General features: G+C 47.4%; 3 protein-coding genes across 7 annotated transcripts; 1 reads left to right on the top strand and 2 right to left on the bottom strand.

Moving 5' to 3' along the window:
- Positions 1-243: 243 nt before the first annotated feature.
- On the bottom strand, positions 244-2,772 carry LOC129582301 (metal transporter CNNM4-like). Of its 2 annotated transcripts, none has more exons than XM_055473797.1 (5): positions 2,234-2,772; positions 1,243-1,858; positions 1,018-1,184; positions 708-884; positions 244-636 (listed from the first exon to the last, which is right to left on the bottom strand). In XM_055473797.1, the coding sequence occupies exons 1-5, from the start codon at positions 2,610-2,612 to the stop codon at positions 290-292; spliced, it is 1,686 nt and encodes a 561-aa protein (XP_055329772.1). In that variant the 5' UTR covers positions 2,613-2,772; the 3' UTR covers positions 244-289. The 2 variants fall into 2 exon arrangements, with proteins under 2 accessions (XP_055329772.1, XP_055329773.1); XM_055473798.1 differs by having other exon boundaries at positions 244-592.
- Positions 2,773-3,608: 836 nt separating this feature from the next.
- On the bottom strand, positions 3,609-4,643 carry LOC129582169 (uncharacterized). Its single transcript, XM_055473606.1, has one exon. It carries the CDS (start codon positions 4,641-4,643, stop codon positions 3,609-3,611), a length of 1,035 nt encoding a protein of 344 aa, XP_055329581.1.
- A 6,810-nt stretch (positions 4,644-11,453) lies between these two features.
- LOC129582152 (uncharacterized) lies at positions 11,454-14,030 on the top strand. 4 transcript variants are annotated; one of them, XM_055473583.1, is made up of 4 exons: positions 11,454-11,714; positions 11,830-12,597; positions 12,682-13,503; positions 13,594-14,030. In XM_055473583.1, the coding sequence occupies exons 2-4, from the start codon at positions 11,932-11,934 to the stop codon at positions 13,753-13,755; spliced, it is 1,650 nt and encodes a 549-aa protein (XP_055329558.1). In that variant the 5' UTR covers positions 11,454-11,714; positions 11,830-11,931; the 3' UTR covers positions 13,756-14,030. The 4 variants fall into 4 exon arrangements, with proteins under 4 accessions (XP_055329558.1, XP_055329561.1, XP_055329560.1 ...); XM_055473586.1 differs by having other exon boundaries at positions 11,454-11,754; XM_055473585.1 differs by having other exon boundaries at positions 11,454-11,770.
- The last annotated feature ends 6,035 nt before the right edge of the window (positions 14,031-20,065 follow it).

Genomic DNA, 20,065 nt, shown 5'->3' with positions numbered 1-20,065 from the left:
TCTGTACTTTTGCCACAAATTGAAGCCCTTATTATTCAATGCTATACATAACTGAGTAGAGGTATGTATTATCTAAAATCGAATGTTTTCGAAGTTACACAAACTACCGCACTACACTTCTGAATTTCCTCTCCGAATTTGCTGGTGTGGCTGCTGTATCATTCGATCATCGTGAGTGCGTAGGTTCGAATAATCCATTTCCAAGAAAAATTTTCAACCAATTTATTCAGAAACAATTCCGGTCTGATCGTATGCGCATTGTAGTACAACATCCGGTATGTTAATGACATCACGCAGTTATATCTGATTCGGATTTGTACACTTTGATATCGTTAGGACCGCGCGAAACAGTCGCGTACCGCGCTAAACTGCTAACCGAACGTGATTTACTGAGAATATTGTTTAATGACCGCATGACGGATGATTGCCGGAAGAGACCGGCTGCTTGGCGTTGACAGAAAGGATACCGCTGTTCCGCCGGAAGAACTTCGTCTTTGATCTGCGACTGTAGCAACTCTTCCAGTACATCTTCCAATGTCACAATGCCCACGATTTCCGCGGTGAAACCTTCGTAATTTTCGCCTGCAGTGATCTGCTCGACGAAAGCCATGTGAGAATGACCTTTCTTAAAAATTTCTGTGCAACAAAAGTGTTAACATAAACAATTGTCTGAAAGTACACCTGGTCACCACCACGCCGCTACTCACCTAATATTTTATCCAAACTGGTATTATCATTAACCGTTATTACGTGGCGCTGGAAGAATTTGCAGAGGATCTTTACTGGAGTCTTGTTGCGATAATCCAGCATTGTCAGGTCCTTGATATTTAATACAGCGACAATGTTACTGCGAGTATCGTCGTACACCGGTATTCTGGTGAAACCTTGAAAATGCCCTCTGTATCAATAACCACAATAAGGTACACGGTGTACCGTACACCCAATTTGTCCATATGTTTATTGGTAAATGTATGTTATGCATGCTATAGCCTTAATAATTACAGTTAATTAATTTACCTTGTTGTACAAAATTTGACACTGTGCCTGCATCCAAAACAGCGTCATAGTTAATCATAAATACGTCTTCCAACGGCGTCATAATCTCGCCCGCCGTAACCTGCTTCAACCTTAAAACTCCGGAGATGATGTTTATTTCATCTTTTTCCAAATCGCTCAATCCATGCCTAGACAAAAAGACAGCTAGCATAACGTTTCAAAGCCAAGTCAGCTTTCATCGCTTACGTTACACGAAGCAGCTCCACGAGATGTTCCCGGTTATACACACGTCCCGCTTCCGCTCCCAGTATCCAGTCCAACACTTTACTGATGGGATACGACAAAGGTCCGGTAATCAACATAAAGAACCTGGTCAACAACACCGTGTTGGCTCCGACCGCCATCCCATGGCGGGTGCAGATGGCTTGCGGCACAATCTCCCCGAAGATGACAATAACAAACGTCGACACCACTAGCGCAACCGGGCCGGACGTTAAATCGTCGATTAAGATCGTCAGGGTACTGTTTACCAGAACGTTGCCCAACAGTAAGGTACAAAGTAGAAAGTTGCCGTGTTTTCGTAGCGGAATGATAGCGCGTGCGTAGCGGCGAATACGCGGAGTGCCGCAATTTAAATCGATTTTTAATTCGGTGGGGTCGAGGGAGAGCAAACCCAAATTGAGACCGGAGAACAAACCAGCAAGAGTCAGAAGGGAGACGATAACGAATATCTGCAGCCACAGCGGCATTAAGTATTCTCGGGGCTTTGGATCGGGATGGACGTGCACTTGCAGCCAGGGTTCGCTGTTCTGGCTTGTCCAGTTACCATCGGCCGGAATTTTCGTACAAAGCCGATATTTATCTGTCAATGCGTAAAAAGATTTTCATCAAGCGAAAATTCGAAGTTCCATGATTTTATTTGCATTAAAAACGCTTTTACTGTATCACTTCCCCGAACTACTGTAAGTCTGTAACTTCCGAAAAACAAGTTTCGCCGCATCGTTAATGCAATTAAAGTATGATTTTCTGCAGTCACTTAGGCGATTTTTAGAATCGTCGGAAATTTTATTCCATAATGAAATACGAAGAAGTAAACAAACACTAATAAAGTAGTAAAAATATTTGAAATATAACTGTCGAGTCTGCCTAAAATACGCTTTTGTAAGAAAAAATCCAGCGTCGAGCTTTGTTAATATTACTTTGTTGTTTTACTTTATTTATTTCTGATGCGTTATACCGACTTGATCGTCCTCATTGTGGGGGAACTTGACGGCAAAAACCGCTGTGTTGCCGCTTACACTGCCCGTTTTCGGCCGAAACTGCAGATTTATGTTGCAGTCCTCTGAGGTTTGCGAGAAGGACAGGAGCATGCTCGGTTGGAAATTTATTCCAAACACGCGGAGATCGACGTCTTGTTCTGGCAGAACCGTCAAGGCGCCGGCGCTATCGGTCAGCGACTCCTCGTCATTTAGCCGAAATCCAAGAATTATGGGCTTGGAATCGGCAAACAGTATGGTGGAGTATGTGTTGGGAGAAGGTTGCCGGTCCGTCAGTGCGCAGTCATAAACGCTTAATTTCGCGCATAAATAACCAGCAAATATTATGACGGTCTTCATGGCGATGACTTGATGCCGGCGTCTTGCTCAGCAAGCAATAAAAATAAACTTTAACTAAATTGTGAAGGTCTATTTTTCGTGCGAAACTGAAAGAAAACTGCGGAACTATTTGTGCAGTTAATTAATTGTAGGTCTAGAAAAGGCTATGTACAAGATTAAAGTTTTAATTAGGAATATCGGCAACCGGCGTGCTGATTTCTCAGCAATCGTTGAATAACAACAACAGCACACTGGTTCTGAAGTGCTGGACAACAGTATGACCTATGAACGATAAGATAAGCCATAGTGTAAAAGCAAAATGTGCCAATTACTTGTACAGCTGTAAATTAGCGGCAAACCAACACATAAGAGTAATAGAGCACGCAATGCCATATAAGCGGTTGGAATGACTTGAGCTTTTAAAAGCACAATAATCAAAGAAATACAAAGAAGTATAAGTACTTAAGATACTTACTTGTACTTTAAAGTAATAAGTAACGTTATTACGGTAATAATGGTCATGTTTACATTATTCGCTGGACGGTATTGTGGTTATGCGACTACCCGGTCATAGCCATATCGGTGTTTTCCGTGAAGACCTTCGGGCAATCGAGGCAGCAACGACCTTCACCAAAATGTCACAGAGTACGTCAGGGTGCTTAGAAAATGTTTAAGGTCAAAACGCCGCAAGTATTTGCATCTTGAGATTTGTTTGTGCTTGCAAAGAATGGCAAAACCTATTATTATTAGGGTCACTTCTATGCGCCAGCAGATTTTTTCATGGCGCATAGCACTTTCGCATATTATTATTATTACTCATATGATCGTCTTCACTGGTGAAAATTTACAATTCGTAAACAATGTAATTATAAGAATCTAGTGAAATAATAATTATGTACGTAATACGGTAAATGCACTCTTGAAAGGAAAGCTGCTGCGTACTTTGAAGTGAAAGTAATCACAATAATGGTATCATGAACAATGCTGTGTTTCTTTCAACAAACAGAAAATGTAATCTCACTGCATCTCTATCGAGCATGCAAGCGTCCAGTGTCGCTTCCGTAAACGTAAGCTAATTATCCACATCAACGGATCAAAGAGGATCTGTAGCGTGTAAAGCGTATGAAAGGTCCGGGATACCGCCAGGGGAATCGGCATCCCGAGGAACCACTGGCAGAAATAAATAACATCCAACGGCAGCCAGCATACAATCACCCCGACAGTCGTTAACGTCAGCACGAGAAACGGTCGCACGACGTTCCGGTGCACGAGCGACGTCTCGACGACGGTCAGCCGGCGTGAGGGGTCAGCAGCGCCCCCACTGCGGGTGCCCCGTCGCAGCGGCCGTTGGCCACTATCCGGGACGCTAGCGATCTTCGTTTGACGCCAGTATCGCTTGATAATTAAATGAACGTAAATAAAAATGATTAAAAAGAGCGGAGCAAAGCGGTTGAGGAAGGTGTCGACGCGGGCCCACTGCACCACCTGCGGAATTAGCGAATCCCGGCAGCGGCCATTCGTGTAACGATAGGCTGCGTACGTAAAAAACGGCGGTAAACAGATAATGTGCACGTACGCTGCCATTCCAAGACAAATTGCCGTAGCCACTTTTTTATTATGCCGATCGCGGTAACATAAGGGATACTGCAGGGCCCAGAAGCGGTTGACGGCCACCAGAAAGTGGCACATTAGTGGAATGATACTGGCTACGCGCTGGATATAATTGAAAAATATACAAACTTTGAAACCCAGTTGACCAATATCATAACCAGAGATTTCGCTCCAGAACAGCAGCGGCTGTGCACCGACTAAATACACCACATTTGCCATGTACAGGAATAACAGATAAATAGTAAAATCTGTGATGAAGGCGGGTTTAATCATATGGAAGATGAGGAGCGCGGAGTTCAAGCAGAATGACGAAGCAGCGATGGAGATCTGTGCGCCGAAGAGAAATAGTGAGGGTTCGGCTGACACCGGTTCCGTTGAATTCGGTGCAGTGTGGTTATTAGTGGTGTTCCGGATGAGCGACATTTGTCCGATGAGCTCCATCACGACGGTCGGCAGCGGGTGCGATGAAATACTTTGTAGTTTCTTGATCGGTGAAAATATAGACCATGGCCAAATAATAATTTCCTAACGCCGATAAATTCTCATGATTTAAATATACTTATGTAAACAGCGGTTTAATAATCGCTGATGCTTCAGTTAAAAGAAACTGACCTTAACCATTTATTTGCTTAGAGGAACGTATCAATGAGAATGCTTGCACATTAACAATAAATTAGCAGATTTAAGACGCCCACTGTGTGTGACTACCGCGACAAGATTTGCTGGCTTACCGTAACACAATTCAGACACCCAGGTCGAAAATAATCTTATTGAATTTCTTGTGCGCACGCAACCCGCCTACACCAGTGACGAGGGAATTTCTAGCGGGCTGGAAAACATTGGAATAATAACGTCGCATGTATCGTGTTTCCGGTCAAAATAAGGACAGAAAAATAATCTCCGTTACCCGACGTCGGTCTCGCACAAAGGAAATGCCCGTGTTCAAACGTGCATTACGGTATGTCGACATGATCTAAGACATGTACTCCAAGTGATTGTATGCCTTCAGACAAAAATATCATCATCATTCTAAAGTGTTATAGTACAATAACTTACTTAACTTAATACAGTACGACTTCAACTGGCCAAAAGCGGGCGAAAGAGTTTTTTAAACAGCGAATATCTATGCAAATACAAGGGGGAAACGCGATTTGTGTAATGGGTACGATCCCCGATCAGGATAGCATAGAGGAAGTGTTTCTTTTGTAAATGCCGTTTTGTTCTGGTGCATAGTTTGTTTGTAGTTTGTACTCGTAAAGGTTAATTCCTCGTACTAGTGCGAGTATATACGGTGTGAGCATTAGGAATGGGGAAACTCCCGGCATAAATCTGCCTCGACACGACCAACACGAACCGGATGCACGCAAATTTTGAGTAACGCCAAAATAATTATTTGTTGATAACAATATGTTTGCTTTTCTAAAAGGGCCTTTAGGAAGCGACACTATCTACTTAAATGACAGTGCATATAGCGAAAAAAATACCTGTACTGGTTCTACATAACATTTAATTGTTGCACGTTTTACGGTAAAGGTCACGAAGCTCATCCACAAGAGCAGCGCTGGTAATCCGTTCCGAACAGTCGATCGTTAAGCAGCGGCGTATGGTCGACGCGAGAGATTTGCAAATTGATCGCTGCACTAATGGAACGTATCCCTGGGTTAATTTAAACAAAAAAGCATCGGAGGAGAAACTTTTCCGCTGAATTTTGTCGGTCTTAATTACACCATCTCGTAACTGCAGTTTGCGGAAGAACCATCTGCTCCGAATCCCGTAGCAGCAGTCAATCAGGTCATGAATTACACAGCCTAGGCTCCAAACGTCAGTAGGAAACCCAACCGGTGCGTGGTCCTGCTCGCATTTAGACATCACCATCTCCGGCGACATGTACGAAACCGTTCCCCCTATCTTCAATTCCATGGGATCTGGGTGATTACTTACGTGAACCGCTCCATCCAGATCTCCGATAAGCAACGTACCGTTGTGTTGCGAAGGGTTCAAGAAAATATTGCTGGGTTTTATGTCGCCGTGAATGAAGAAATTTCGATGAAGAAATGCTAGACCATTTGCTACCTGCATAGCGTTGCTTATCATGAGATGTACGGTTGGACGGTTTTTATTCTGCTTGCATCGGTCAATAAATGATGAAAGGTCACCACCTAAAAAAATCACAGTCTAATCAACAACTAAAATTACCAAAATTTCAATATAACGATTTCAGAAATCCGGTTTTTCAATGTAGTATTCTATTCGTAATACTGATTACAGGGCTTTATCGTCACGAAGTAAAGAGACGCTGTTTTTTAAGCATTCACGCAAACCCGGGCGGCGCCTTTTCGGCATTACATTTTAAATTTAATGTAGCCGTTTCGCGTTATTGCATTAAAAAATTCTTTCAGTTTCGCTATAATACAGTACCTTTGCAACAATCCATCATAAAGGCTACCTCCGCCCCTCTGATTAGCTTTCTAACCGTAATTCGGTGGTATGCCACTAAATTTTCGTTTTTCACACCGAGCAGCAGATTCCAATGGTCCTTAAGAGTTTCCCAGGCATTTTCTCGTTTAAGTCGCTTAACGCGAACACTGTCCAGAAAAATTTCTTTGACAGCAATGAGACTGTTGCCGACATAATTACCACTGTCGGCGATTCTGGCCTTGTATACCGTTCCAAACCCGCCTTGTCCAATAAAATCTTCAGGAAAATTATATTCGTACTGGCATGTGCAACCGATGACCTCCAGCATTGGTCGGTGCGGATTACTATCTGTGAGGTTGTCGTCTTCGGAATCAACAGTCTTAACATCGTACATCCACGTGCTTCCATACGTATACTCTTCAATCTCCACGATTTTGTTCAACAACTTCTCATCGGTAATTCTCTGTTCACGGTTATTCTGCAGACACTGATTGATAATATACGCAAAGTCTTTGGGAAAGCTGTCCGATGTATACAGCGCGTATCCGTTGGAAATCGCTCGCAACAGCTTTAACGGAAATCGCCGGTCGATTTTCATGCGGTGCTTCGTATCGTGGTTCTGTAGCTCCACGTGCTCATAAAACTGGTTGACGTCAAACGCGCAGCGTGCCAGAAAATACATGATACAACCCAAACTCCAGATATCGGTCGTGCGGTCAACTGGCAAGCGTGGATCGACCATCAGCTTCTTGATCATCTCTGGTGACATGTACAGGCTGGGAGTGCGCGTTGGGCTAATGTTGCTGGAACCGGAGAACGACAACAGTTCCATGTCCAGTTCTACGTCGAGATCGCAGATGCGGAGGTGGTTACGGTTGCCCATCGGCCGGCTGACCAGCACGTTGCTGGGGTTCAGTTTACCGTGGATGATCGTTTGCCGGTGGAGATATGCTACACCGGAAGTCAACTGCTGACAAATGTCAAGAAGCATTTTTACGTGCAGTCGCTTCTCGTTCCATTCGAATCCGTCAATCATACTGTGCAGATTGCTGCCTATCAAACAATAGCGCTTTATGAAATTTCAAACAAAATAATATAAATCTGGTCCAGGACGATTTTAATGTCGTCATGTTTATTCCTTTTACAACAGAACTTTAAAAGATTCGGATGACAGCCTGATTTTCGGGTTTTTGGATTTTCGGTACTCGCCAGTGCGCTTAAGCTTTTTATGCGTTTTAATTCTTACACCTAAATCTGATATGAAGTGATACTAACAAAAACATTTCGAAATGCGCGAAATCGAAAGTTTAGTGAATGTGTGCCGAGTGTTATGTTGCCTGGGCCGAGTCATACTTCTCATTTAATCTATCACAGGCTTTGTTAAGCAAATGCAGTGCTCACCATCGCAATAGTCCATAAGAAATTCCATGTATAATCCATGCTGATGCATCAAGCCGTGTTTTCCCTCCAACCGATGAATGGAGATCTTATGAAACGCCACGACATTTTCATGCCGCAAGCTGAGCAGTTTGTTCCCGCGCTGGATGACATCACGCCGCTGATCGCGGATGTAACTGCCGTTCAGTTGTTTTATGGTGTTCTTAACGACTGGAATGGTGACCTTCTTAACAGCCACAACATCATCGCCGGCGAAATTTCCCCGCTCGGTTATAATCGCTTTATATACCGTGCTGAAAGGTCCTCCGCCTATAATGTCGTCCTTATCATATCGGTAACTGCAATCGGCGCCCAAATCCAGCAGGATTTTGTCGTATGCAGGTTGGATCGTCTTCTCACAGTCATCACAAGTAAATGCATGCTCGGCTACCTTGTTCTCAGTATCCTGCATGGTATAGCACAGCCACGAAGGCAAGAAAGGGTTTACACCACAATATTAATTGCCTGTTCAGGGTTTCAAAGGAACATTTTGCGCTGCAGTAGCTGGGAAAGAATGTTGGGTATATTTTACGACGTTAACGGATTCGGAAGTACATACTTCCGGGTCGCACGCCCAGATTATTAAGTAGGTGTTAGGTCAGACCACGCGTAAAAGTGTAAATAATGCGCAATATTAAAGTTCCCTTTGACGGTGTAGATGGACGTGGTTCGCGCACGAAAAAAAACGTCGAAGACTTTCATGGAGTGCAAAGACGCAAAGCTGACAATCGCCACCGTAAATCAATTAACACTAGTGCCGGTGCAGGCGGTTCATTTGCGAGATGAACGCTTTTATGATGCGTTCTGTGTTTATGCAGCGAGTGTCTGGCTGCGTTGCGCACAATCCATCCTTTCATTTCTCTTTATTTACGCATTTTTCCAAGATCCAACAGCGATCAAAGGATTTTATTTATTTGCCCCAACTTCAGCACCGGCTAAAAGTGCGCAGTGTGGCCGTCTACTTATTACAGCTTCCTATAATTGCAGGAGGCATTGCAAGTTATCAGTGATCTTGTGGTGGGTTGTTCATAGTGCTGGTAAAACTGATGAATTCCAGTCGATCAAGGTAAATCGAAAGCCACGAACACGTTTTTTTTGTAATTAAATAAGTACGCAAATGACTTTTAATACGACAGTAACAAGTAAGTACGTAATACTTTGTAATGCATACTTACTTGTTACTAGGGCACCTTTTTAATTTTATGCAGTATTCTCAACCAAATTTAAGAGATGAAACAAAATTCGCTTTCTTTCCAACACAAAAGTAATCAGCATGGCGATTGGCACCTACATCCTGGTCGCGCACCTCTTATGTCTGTGCATTTTTGGTTGCCCTGTTGCGACATGGCTGAGCCGGGAAGAAAGTATGTAAGTAGCATAGAAATTTTTGGGAGCAACAGCAACAGAATAGGTAAATGTCTTAGCCAAAAATACGAGCCGGTCTCACAAAAAAGCCGCGATTATACCAAGGAGATCGACTCTATAAACAGTTCAACGGGTTTGCACTATCACGGCGAAACTGATGCTGTCCGTTGAAGATCGTCCGGGGCATACGAAAAACGGCAAAAGCATTCGGCTGACGGTTATCCCGCTCGGACAGTTTTACCGGTTACAGGTGCAGCACGCTTGGTGGCACCGCCTTGGTGCAGACATTCAAGAATTATATAACCCAGAAATACAACGGTATTTGTTTTTTTAAGTTTTGGAGCGACTAGACGCTGCGCTATCGGAAAATCCGAACAGGACGGTATATCTAGGCAACCCGTTCCATCCTTCCCCATCTCCGCGTAACCCACTGTGCAGAGCCGTATTAATTAAGGCAGCAGAGAGGGCGCCGGTGATGTTCGATTGCCATGATAACCGTACTACACATCCGCGCACTCTTAACGACAGCAGCTATCTGGCGGTGCGATGGAACGGAAGAGAGTACACCCGTTTTAAAAACCGGTCCGAAATTCTACACAGCGGCACCTCTTGCGGGTGCACCAACACCACTTCAGCTTCCATTGACTTCCATGTTGACGAGCCCAACTCCACATTCGGCAGTATCACGTTAAAGAATTTCAGTCACGCCAGTACCGGTGAATTCGAGTGCGTGTGGTACCGCGGCCCTGATGTCTTCATCAGTCAGCGTTATTTGATCAGTGTGATGTTCACCGCTGAACAGTTCTTTACTCCGCCCATGCAGAATGCCATCGCCAAGGTTGGCGAGCGCGCTGAACTGCGCTGCCACGTGAAATTTGATAGGATGATTCGCGGTCTGGAAACGCGGATAATGTGGACCAGTGAGCACGACCTCCTACTGGCCCACGGCGTCAGTCGCCTGCGTCACCTGGTGCGCCATCGGAAGGGCGTAACATGGTGGCTGAACACCATGGACGATGCGTGCTCGGTTGCGCTGATTATTCCATCGGTGAAGCGGGAGGACGGCGGACGATATCGCTGCTGGTTCAGGGTGGACGATGTGCTGGAAGAGTGGCTGGTGCAAAGTGCTTTCGTTACGGTGACGGATTAGACCAGCTCACATGGTTGCAGGACTCACGGACTAACTGTTGCTTTGAATTCGCTTTAATTACCGCGCATTGTTGATCACTCTGCTTGGTCATACATAGAAGTATTGTTTTCTTGTCTGAAGACTTCGGCAGTGTACTGAACCACAACGCGACATACGATCAAAATTCATCGTAACATTGTGTTTGTTCGCTGAGTTTTGTTTCAACCACGACTCACCATTATCTTGCAACTTCAGCTTGCGTGAGAACCATCGGTTTCTAATTCCATAGCAGCAGTCGAACAAGCCACACAGCCTAAACTCCATACACCCGTAGCGAACCTGACTGGTGCATGGTCCTGTCCGCATTTGGACATCACTGTCTCCCGTTACTGCTCGCTAAAGTATGATTTCAAGCATCAGGATTTTGGCTGAAAAGTGTTGAGTCAGTCAGATGGTCCAGACGTGAAAGGAGCTAAGGTAAGTACTGTAACTCATTCGGAAGATTAAAGGAATTTCAACCATAAATAAATTCCGATGATACGAAGAAAAAGCGGCCTTCAGAGGGTAGTACGTTTGGTCGTTTTTTTGTGATTGTTGACCTTAACTCTTTTTTATTCAGAACTGTAAAACGACAGAGCCAATTTGAAACTTTGCATCTATCTGTAAAGCTAGAAACATGAACAGAATGCTGTGTGAGCGGGGGTTCACTAGCGTTCACGTCCGCAACGCTGCGCCACCTGGATTACGTGTCTGTGTTGTGTCTCGCTTCTGATTGGCTTGAGTTATGTTAGTGGGCGCGGCATAGCACGTGCTGCACTGTGTAGAATTGGCTCTACGATTGACGATCGAGCTGCGCCGATCATTATCAGTTGATTTCTGTTGTGCAGATTTTCAATATTATTAAAAGTCAGCTATTAGCGGTGCGACGTTTCGCGATTCCGCGTAGTTCGCTATACTTATCGCATAGCTCACTCCACGGGATCTATTCCGTTTAGGTCGCCGTATCTGGATCACAGTTGGATCTAGCATTAGAGCTGCTTCGGATGGATTTAATCACTAATCCGGGTTTTTGTTCAGAGCTCGTTGCGCTGCTGAAATGACGAGAGAGCAAACGCACGGCTCACGCGATTTAATGACGTTTTGTATGCGACGATCACTGACTGGTTCGTGACGAAGGAAAAGATTTGATGATGCATTTACAGAGTCGGAGTCTTTTTGCGTAATGAATGCCCATTTCGGTTAATAGTAATTTCTATACTGCTGACTTCTGGTTTGTAGCTCCCCTTTGAACGGATTGTGTTTGCTGCATTGAAATTCGTTGGGGCAGTTCTGAGCTGCAAGTCTGCGTTTCTGGATAAAATTTCTAAAACTTTGCCAGCCATGCCTAGTGGAATGAAGCAGGATACCGCCGTATACATTGTGGGCACTGATCAGCGGATGCGTTTCGGACACGTCGTGGACGTGGCGGAAGGTGGCCTCTTCGTGGATCTGCTCTGCCCGAATCGCCGGCGTGAATTTGTGCCTTTCGGCAGAATCTTCTTTCCACGTCCAGTGCATTTAGCGCCTCTGGACAAACTGTATGATCCACAACGGTCCCCCGTCCAGGTGGAAGTACTGGTGCCGGAGACGCCAGTGGGTCCGTGGATCTGGCAGCCGGGTGAAATGCGCTGTGTAGGACGCAAGAAGACCCTGTGCGAAGCTGCCGTTGTTAACTGGCAGAGTCTGGACGGCGGAGTTCCGTGCTCCGACATCGTCCCCATGCAACGCATTCGCCTAGTGCGTAACAGCAATAATTATGACGTCCTACCGTGCGAAGAGGTTCCCCCCGGAGCTTTTATCCGGCTCACTGTGGACCTGGGTCAGGAATTTTGCTCCCTGCCAATGAAAGAAGCCACGGCTCTCATCGAGCGGTTGAACGGACTCCGCCTGTCAACCCTCTCCCCAGTTTATGTGGTGGGCATCGCGGACGGCAAGTTGCAGTACGAGTACATCTGCAACCACGGCCAGAAAGAAAAACGGGCGTTGGCAGTTGGCGGTAATTTGTTGGTAAGAAAAAAGAACTTGATTGTTCCATGGCAAGCGTTTATGGACTTTGTCACCGTAGTCTGTATTTAACGGTTTTCATTTTAGGGAAAACTTGAAAGGTCCCACAAGGGATTCCTGACGACGATCAAGTCTCTTCAAGATAACGAGGCTGTGACCACCGATAAGCGCAAAGCATGGATGGCGCTGCCGTGCGAATTGTGGCAGGAGGTCTTTTCCTGCTTGGACACTTTGGAACAGACGAAGCTGCGCACTGTTTGCGCCATCTGGAACCGAATCCTGGATACACCACCGCTGCGTTCTACTGTCGTCATCTGCAACAGGAACCCCAGTTGTCAACTTGCCGATTTTCTCTGCTTGGCGACGGTGTACAATTGCCTTAGTCCCGGCACGCAATGCGCTGTCATAAATGTTCGCAGAGGATCTTATTCGCGGAGCGACTCCGACGCGATGAAAGTATGCGACATGATCCAGTATGTGGCTGAACAGCATCCCGGCGTCCGGCTGCGGATAATCCATCTGTACGGCGTCCCGCTGAACTGGCTGATTGACATTAACCGTACTATCGTTACCGCGGACGTAGTTGGATGTGGTATGCATCCGGCTGATCGTAATCGACACAACTGGCTGCCGGATTTCATTGCCACGTGCCGCAGTCTGCCGTGCGATGCCATCCAGATGACGAACTGTCGAGTTACACTGGCCTGCAAGCTGCACTGTGTGGAGAAAGACACCTATCTCGTCACGGAGTGGCAGATCAACGTCGGCACCGCGCGATTGCAGCTGAGGGATGGCTTCGAGTGCGCGTTGTGGGAAGCGTTGGAGGCAGCGCTCGGGATGCCCAGTGACCCGCAGTGGTCAAAACTCGCTGCTGTTAAAGACGCTGAAATGGAAGTAGCCTTCCGCAAGGTACACCAACGGCCGCTATGCTGTTCTAGTAGTGTCTCATCTTTCATTCCATTCTACACTGGAAAACCACTGAGCCGTATGTTCTTGCAGATCCTGTGTCTGGTGCAGTCGGGCGATCCCCGTCCGTCCTCGCATTACCGCGGGAAGCGGTGGTGTGTGGATGGTCTGCAAGATTTGCAGTGGAAGAAACTGTCGCGTATTACTTTGCACTTGCTCGTGCAACTGAAAAAGCGTACTTTTAAGATGCGTTGACTTTAAAGCCCATAACGTGAGGTCCTGCACAAATACAACCCAACTCGACGTGCCAGTGGATCATTTGAGACATTGTCCTGTGTCGGTTAGGTTGTGATTAGCGTACCCCCTTATTAATAGTAATCATTAGAAGGTTTAAAAAGCTGCGTAAGCACTAAGGATGTGATTTTTCGTATGTTCTGATTTTTAATTCGTTTCCTGTAGCTCTTTCCTCTTTGGGTACGTACTTAGTTCACTTCATCCGCTCTCTCCTCTCTCTTACCAAATGCGCTGTATTACCGACTTTTTATTTGAAATAAAACATTCCTTGCTTGTCTGATTATCTGATGCTAGCATAATCTCCATAAACTTCAAGCCATACTCTAGTTTACGTTCGCTTACAGAGCATAGTTAGTTGCTTCGCTTTATTGCTCGTAAATTTCTAGACGCCTTATAAGTTATACTGTAGTACGCATGGGCTTCCTAAAACACAAAAATACATTTAGCTAAAACGATTTTCTCTGATCTTTGTTCATATTACTAAAATCAATGCTAATTATTAAATTCTTACCTTATACGCGTAGAATCGAACATTCGAAACAGGCGGTCTCCGTTTGAAACCCGTAATTCCCAGTAGTAAAACAGGAATTGCCACACAGGCACTCAAATACATTTTCATCCGTCAGCGTAGCCATACAGTAGCACTTTATTAAGTCGAGCCAAAGTAGGAAAAATAAAGTTATAAAAATTTCCGTATATATTTCTTTCACGTTTATGAGCCGAATTTTTATAAAGGACAATTAGCGTGGTAATTGATGTTAAATTCCAGGTGGCCGCTGTTTGGCCACCCAGCTCTCCCAGACGGAGCTGCCGTCTGCCTGACCTATTTCTGTTTTCCGCTCTGCCTGTTTGCACATGGGCGCTATCTACTTCCGTAACGTCTAACAGTTTTTAATTCTCAACTGCCTGATTCATTTCAGATTTGTCATTCGAGCTCTCTCGCGTTAATCGCTGATGTTTAATCGCAGATTTGGATAGTTAAATTTCTCAAGCTGTAAACATCCCCCTGACTGCCAGCCTTTCTTAATCCCCGAGACCATAGCGAGCAGCTCCATCCCTGCCCTGCACGATCTATCCGTACTGAAGGACTCTGCCTTTTTCCCTCTCTATTCGTATTTTCCCTGTTTCCGAAGTCCTCTAACATGACTAAGAGAAGAGAAAATGCGCAACAGGCGGCTGCAGCAGCAAGGATACCACAGACAAGAGCAAAGCGGACAGCTTCGACTAAAAACAACCCGCCACGGCTACCTCCGCACCCAGTGCTGCGGAGGTTCCCGAGCCGACGCTACAGACAGTGGTGCAACAGCAGCAGAAGCAGCAAGAACAAACAAAATCGACAAACTGATCACGATCATGGAGCGGCAGGTCTTACCAACACCTACAGACCCGGCACCAAGCATACCGGCGCCCCCGGCGCCAGGCTTATCGGCGCCCCCGCAGCCGGGACCACCCGTGCCACCGCCGCAGCTGCAAATCCAGATCGGCGATGATCTCGGCCGAATCGTACATCAATCCGGGGACCACGGCGTGGAGGTCACCCGTAAACGGAAGCGCGAACCCAAAAGAGGTAAGCGAAGCAGCTCCCAGTCTTCTCTTAGCAGCGAGTCATCGGTTGGGTCCCCGCTACGCCTCGCCGACAGCCGCTTCGGTGGCCGCGCCGACGTGTTCAGTCGCCTGGGACCCATGCCATCCGCTAGCCGCCCAGGCCCGTTTCGTCCTTATTTTCGATCTGTTTCCAAGAAACTGCAGAAGAAGCTCCTGGACCTCACCGAATACTTCGAACTTGATCTGCTGCTCCCTAAGAACTGCGTCGAGAAGCCAAAGAAACTGGACGCAAAGATGGTTTTCGTCAACGGAAAGGTTACGATCAAGCCTGAAGACGGAAAAAGTAAAGATTGATTCCTACTCATCGTGGATGCGCGCCTTCACGGTTTTTGCCAGTACCGCTCCCACGTAGCGCCAGAACTGGGTCCCCGGTACTTTAAGTGCATGGATCTGATTGCATCATACGTCGACCGTGAAGTTCCGACCGCCAACTGGCTCGGGTATGATCGTCAGTTTCGCGCGCACATGATGGGTCACCCTTATGATTTCGACCAATGGACACACCAGCACGAGGACACCTATATCGACTGCATTCAAAATGCAGCGGGTAACGGCGGCGAGTTCGCTGCGAAACCGGAGAAGGAGGAAAAACCGCGCCCTGAAAGACGGGAGACGAGCGATGCCGGAACTGCGGAGAAGTTGGCCACTACATTAACAACTGCTCCGCGCCCAGAAAGGGCCAGCCCCGGATACGGGCAGCCCTTTCGGCAGGCAACCGCCGCAGACGGGGAAATCTGCCGGAACTACAAGTATGGTAGCTGCCAAACACCGTGTCGCGCCTGTAGGATCCACGCATGCGCCAGCTGCGGGGACCGCCAGCACCGGACGGCTACCTGTCCAAAACTCGACAAGTAGGTGGGCGACAGTGCCGGCAAGAGCCACGACGCCGCTTCGAGCCGACGCCTTCACCAAACTGCTCGCCCGCCATCCGGACCCTTCGTTATGCCTATTCATTGCAACTTCACTTACGGACGGCTGCACCGTCTACTATCACGGACCCCAGAAATCACGGGCAACGCCGAATGCCGCCACTGCTCGCAAAAAGCACCACGCGGTTACCGCCAGCATCCGCAAAGAATTGGATGCCGGTCACACAATCGGGCCATTTCCCTCCCCACCGCTGCCGTACTTTGTCTGCAACGCCCTGGGCGCTCGAATAAAGAAAGACGGCAGTATCCGGAATATTCTGGATTTGTCGCAGCAGCACGGCGACAGCGTGAACGATTATATCGACATCACGCAGCTTCGCTCGAGTACTGTACCGTAGACCACGCTGTTTCCATCTTGACAGAACTCGGGAGAGGTGCGCTGATGGCGAAGATGGATGTAAAAGCCGCCTTCCGACTGACCCCTGTACGCCCGGCGGAGTGGAACCTCCTCGGATACCCGTGGAACGGCGAGTTTTTCTTCGATGTCGTGCTACCCTTTGGATGCAGGGCGTCTTCGTATGTGTTTGAGCTGTTTGCCAGCGCAATTCACTGGTTCGTGTCAGATGTGACCGGTCTCAACAGTATGCTACACTACGTCGACGACTATCTGTTCCTGGGCAAACCAGGAAGCAACCAGTGTAGCATATTAATGGACGCCATGACCCAGACGTGCAGTGAGCTTGGGGTCCCCTTGGCGCATGACAAGACCGAGGGGCCCGCGACTCAGCTGACGTTCCTGGGCATTCGGCTGTACTCGGTCCGTCAGACACTCAGCCTGCCCGACGACAAAAGACGAAGCACTGAAGATGCACTAACAGAATGGAGCAGCCGTGATCACTGCACGAAACAACAGCTCCAAAGATTGATCGGGAAACTCACTTTTGCAACCAAGTGCATCCCAGCAAGCCGGCTGTTCACTCGGCGGATGATCGCTCTCCTTGCGGACAACCGTAACAAAAGATTGATTGCCGTCAGCGCCGAATTCCGGAAAGACCTCGCATGGTGGAGGGAGTTTCTCCCAGCCTGGAACGGTACGGCCTCTTTCATTCACCCGGACTGGACGCGAGCAGACGTACTCAGCCTGTACACAGATGCCTCTGCCCTATGGTACTCAAGGACTCGGGGCGTTCTACCAAGGGTCATGGTTTCAGCTTCGTTGGCCACAGTGGATTCTTCTGCAAAAGCCATGCATCGAGTATTTAGAATTGATCCCCATACTTCTCAGTCTAATTGTTTGGGGCTCGAGGTTGCGCGGAAAGAGAGTCATCTTCCACTGTGATAATGAAGGCGCCACGCTGGTATGGGAAAACCTGCGTTCGGCCAACAGCGGCGTATTGGACATCATGCGTCGCATGCTGGCAGCGGCCGCTTCTGCTAACATGACTTTCACGCTCAAGCACATACGCGGCATTAACAACCCGATCGCTGACTCTCTCTCTCTCGTTTTCAGCACCACAGATTTCGGATGCTCGCACCAGCAGCGTTGGAGCAACCGGATCCATGCCCGGACATTTTCCCGCAGCTACTGCAAACTTACGCCGGTCAATTAACCTCGACCGGCTGCTAAGCGCCCGCGTCGCCGAGTCCACAAGGAAGACGTACGACGCGGCATTCAACCAGTTTGAAGCGCTTTGTGACCTCCGATCGGTCAGCTGCCTGCCAGCATTAGCGGACACCGTTGCCGAATACGTCGCTCACCAGTTCACCACAAAGAAATCGTTCCGCACCGTGACAGTGTACCTCGCCGGCATACATAACCGCCATCGCGAAGCGGATGTGAGATCGCCCACAGATCACGACCTAGTGGTGCGGGCACTGCAAGGCTACCGACACCTGGCTGCCCCGCGCCCGGACACACGCCAGCCAGTGACCCTGCAGACACTGCGGCGCCTGAAACACAACCTTCGCCGAATTGGAATTTACCCTTACGAACAGTCTCTACTGTGGGCCGTCTTCACCATGCTGTACTTCGGTTTCCTACGTATCGGCGAAGTGAGCAGCCCACGGGAAAATCGATGCGACCATCGGCACACTCTCATTCCTGAAGACTTGACGGACTGCGGAAACCAAGTCGTCGTGCGCCTTAAGATTACCAAGACCGACCAAGCCGGGCAAGGCTGCACCGTAGCGCTGGCGGCGACCGGCCGGTCGGTGTGTCCCGTGCAGGCTTACCGGAAGTACCTTGCTCATACGCAGTTCACGTTGCCGGCTGGAAGGTGGCCTCTCTTCGTTCACCAAGACGGCCGCTTCCTTACCAGGCGTTCAGTTAAAGCCTCACTTCACCGCCTCCTAGAGGGGCACCCGGATCAGCACCGGATTCACACACACAGCTTCCGGATCGGCGCCGCGACCACCGCCGCTAGCAATAACGTACCAGACCGCCTGATCCAGCGCGCTGCGAGATGGAAAAGCAGCTGCTACGCACGCTACATCCGCAATGATGGCCCAGTAGCGGTCAACCACTACCACGGAGGGTAGTTGGTTTTTTGGGGGCAGTCGGGCATAGAAGGGATGTCGGAAACTCGTGGTGGTGAGGTCCGCCTGCACCGACTCCGATTTCGCACTTGCCCCGATACGCCGACCTGCTCGCTCTCAGATACCGCAACATGGCGCTTGTTTCCATATTACCAGCAAAGATGTACTGTTAGCGGCATACCGAATTTAACTTTAGTTTTTCGTACTTTGGCTCGACTTAAAAAAGTGCTACTGTAGCCCTAATGTAGGCTACCGATCATTTCGGCCGTTTTCATTTCGGCCGCCTTCATTTCGGCCAAAGTTTTTCGGCCGCCATTCACTTCGGCCGCCATTCACTTCGGCCGCCATTCACTTCGGCCACATTACATTTCGGCCGACGCCTATTTTGGTTTGATTTACCCAAAAAGGTTACTTTCGATATAAATTTGTCGGAAACTTAAAACCGTTGAATCAAAAAATGATAGCAAATGGCCGCGTTCAGATCAATTTGCACGCACAATTTGTTTTAGCAGTTCTTGAAGTGTTACTGTCACCATCCTGTCTCCCATTCGATAACCCGAAGTCACGAAGCCTGCCAGGAGAGTACTGAAAACCTAACCGTAACTTCGTAAAACACCAAAAAAAATATAAAAATGAAAAGAAATCTTCTTATTATCATAAATCATCTAAGGATAACCTAAGAATATCTATGAAAACAAAAGAAAATCAAAGAAAACCTAAAAAACTTAAGAAACCATAACAAATCTATGAAAACCTAAGAAACCTCAGAAACCTAAGAAACCTAATAAACCTCAGAATTCTAAGAAACCTAAGAAACTTAGGAACCAAAAAAATGTAATAAAGCTAATAAACATAAAAATCTAAGAAATTAAAAAAACCAAAGAAACCCTAATAACTAAAATCCTCGAAAACCTAGAAAACGTAGGAAACCAAAGAAAACCTATGATGGCAGAAGTGTCCAGTTGCCGAAATGAGTGTTGGCCGAAATGAGCCACGGCCGAAATGAACGTTGGCCGAAGTGAACCTGTGCGGCCGAAATGTAAGTCGCGCCCGAAGTGATCGGACGCGAATACATACAGTAGCAATAAACCATAATTATATAAATCACAAATCTGTGTAGGAGCTGGTATTTACCGCCCGTGTTCGCTTTGACCGATTTTCTGGGATTTGATCAATTCACAGTGCCACTTGCTTTCCTCTCCATGTTTGGAAGATGAAGAGGAAAACAAGCCGCATCGCGAACGGATGATCTTCGGATCTTT

This window comes from Paramacrobiotus metropolitanus, unplaced genomic scaffold (genome assembly GCF_019649055.1).
Source record: "Paramacrobiotus metropolitanus isolate TYO unplaced genomic scaffold, Prichtersi_v1.0 Parri_scaffold0000007, whole genome shotgun sequence".
NCBI classification, from domain to species: domain Eukaryota; kingdom Metazoa; phylum Tardigrada; class Eutardigrada; order Parachela; family Macrobiotidae; genus Paramacrobiotus; species Paramacrobiotus metropolitanus.
The sequence above is the reverse complement of the archived record's forward strand: the minus strand, read 5'-3'. Positions and strand labels throughout refer to the sequence as shown.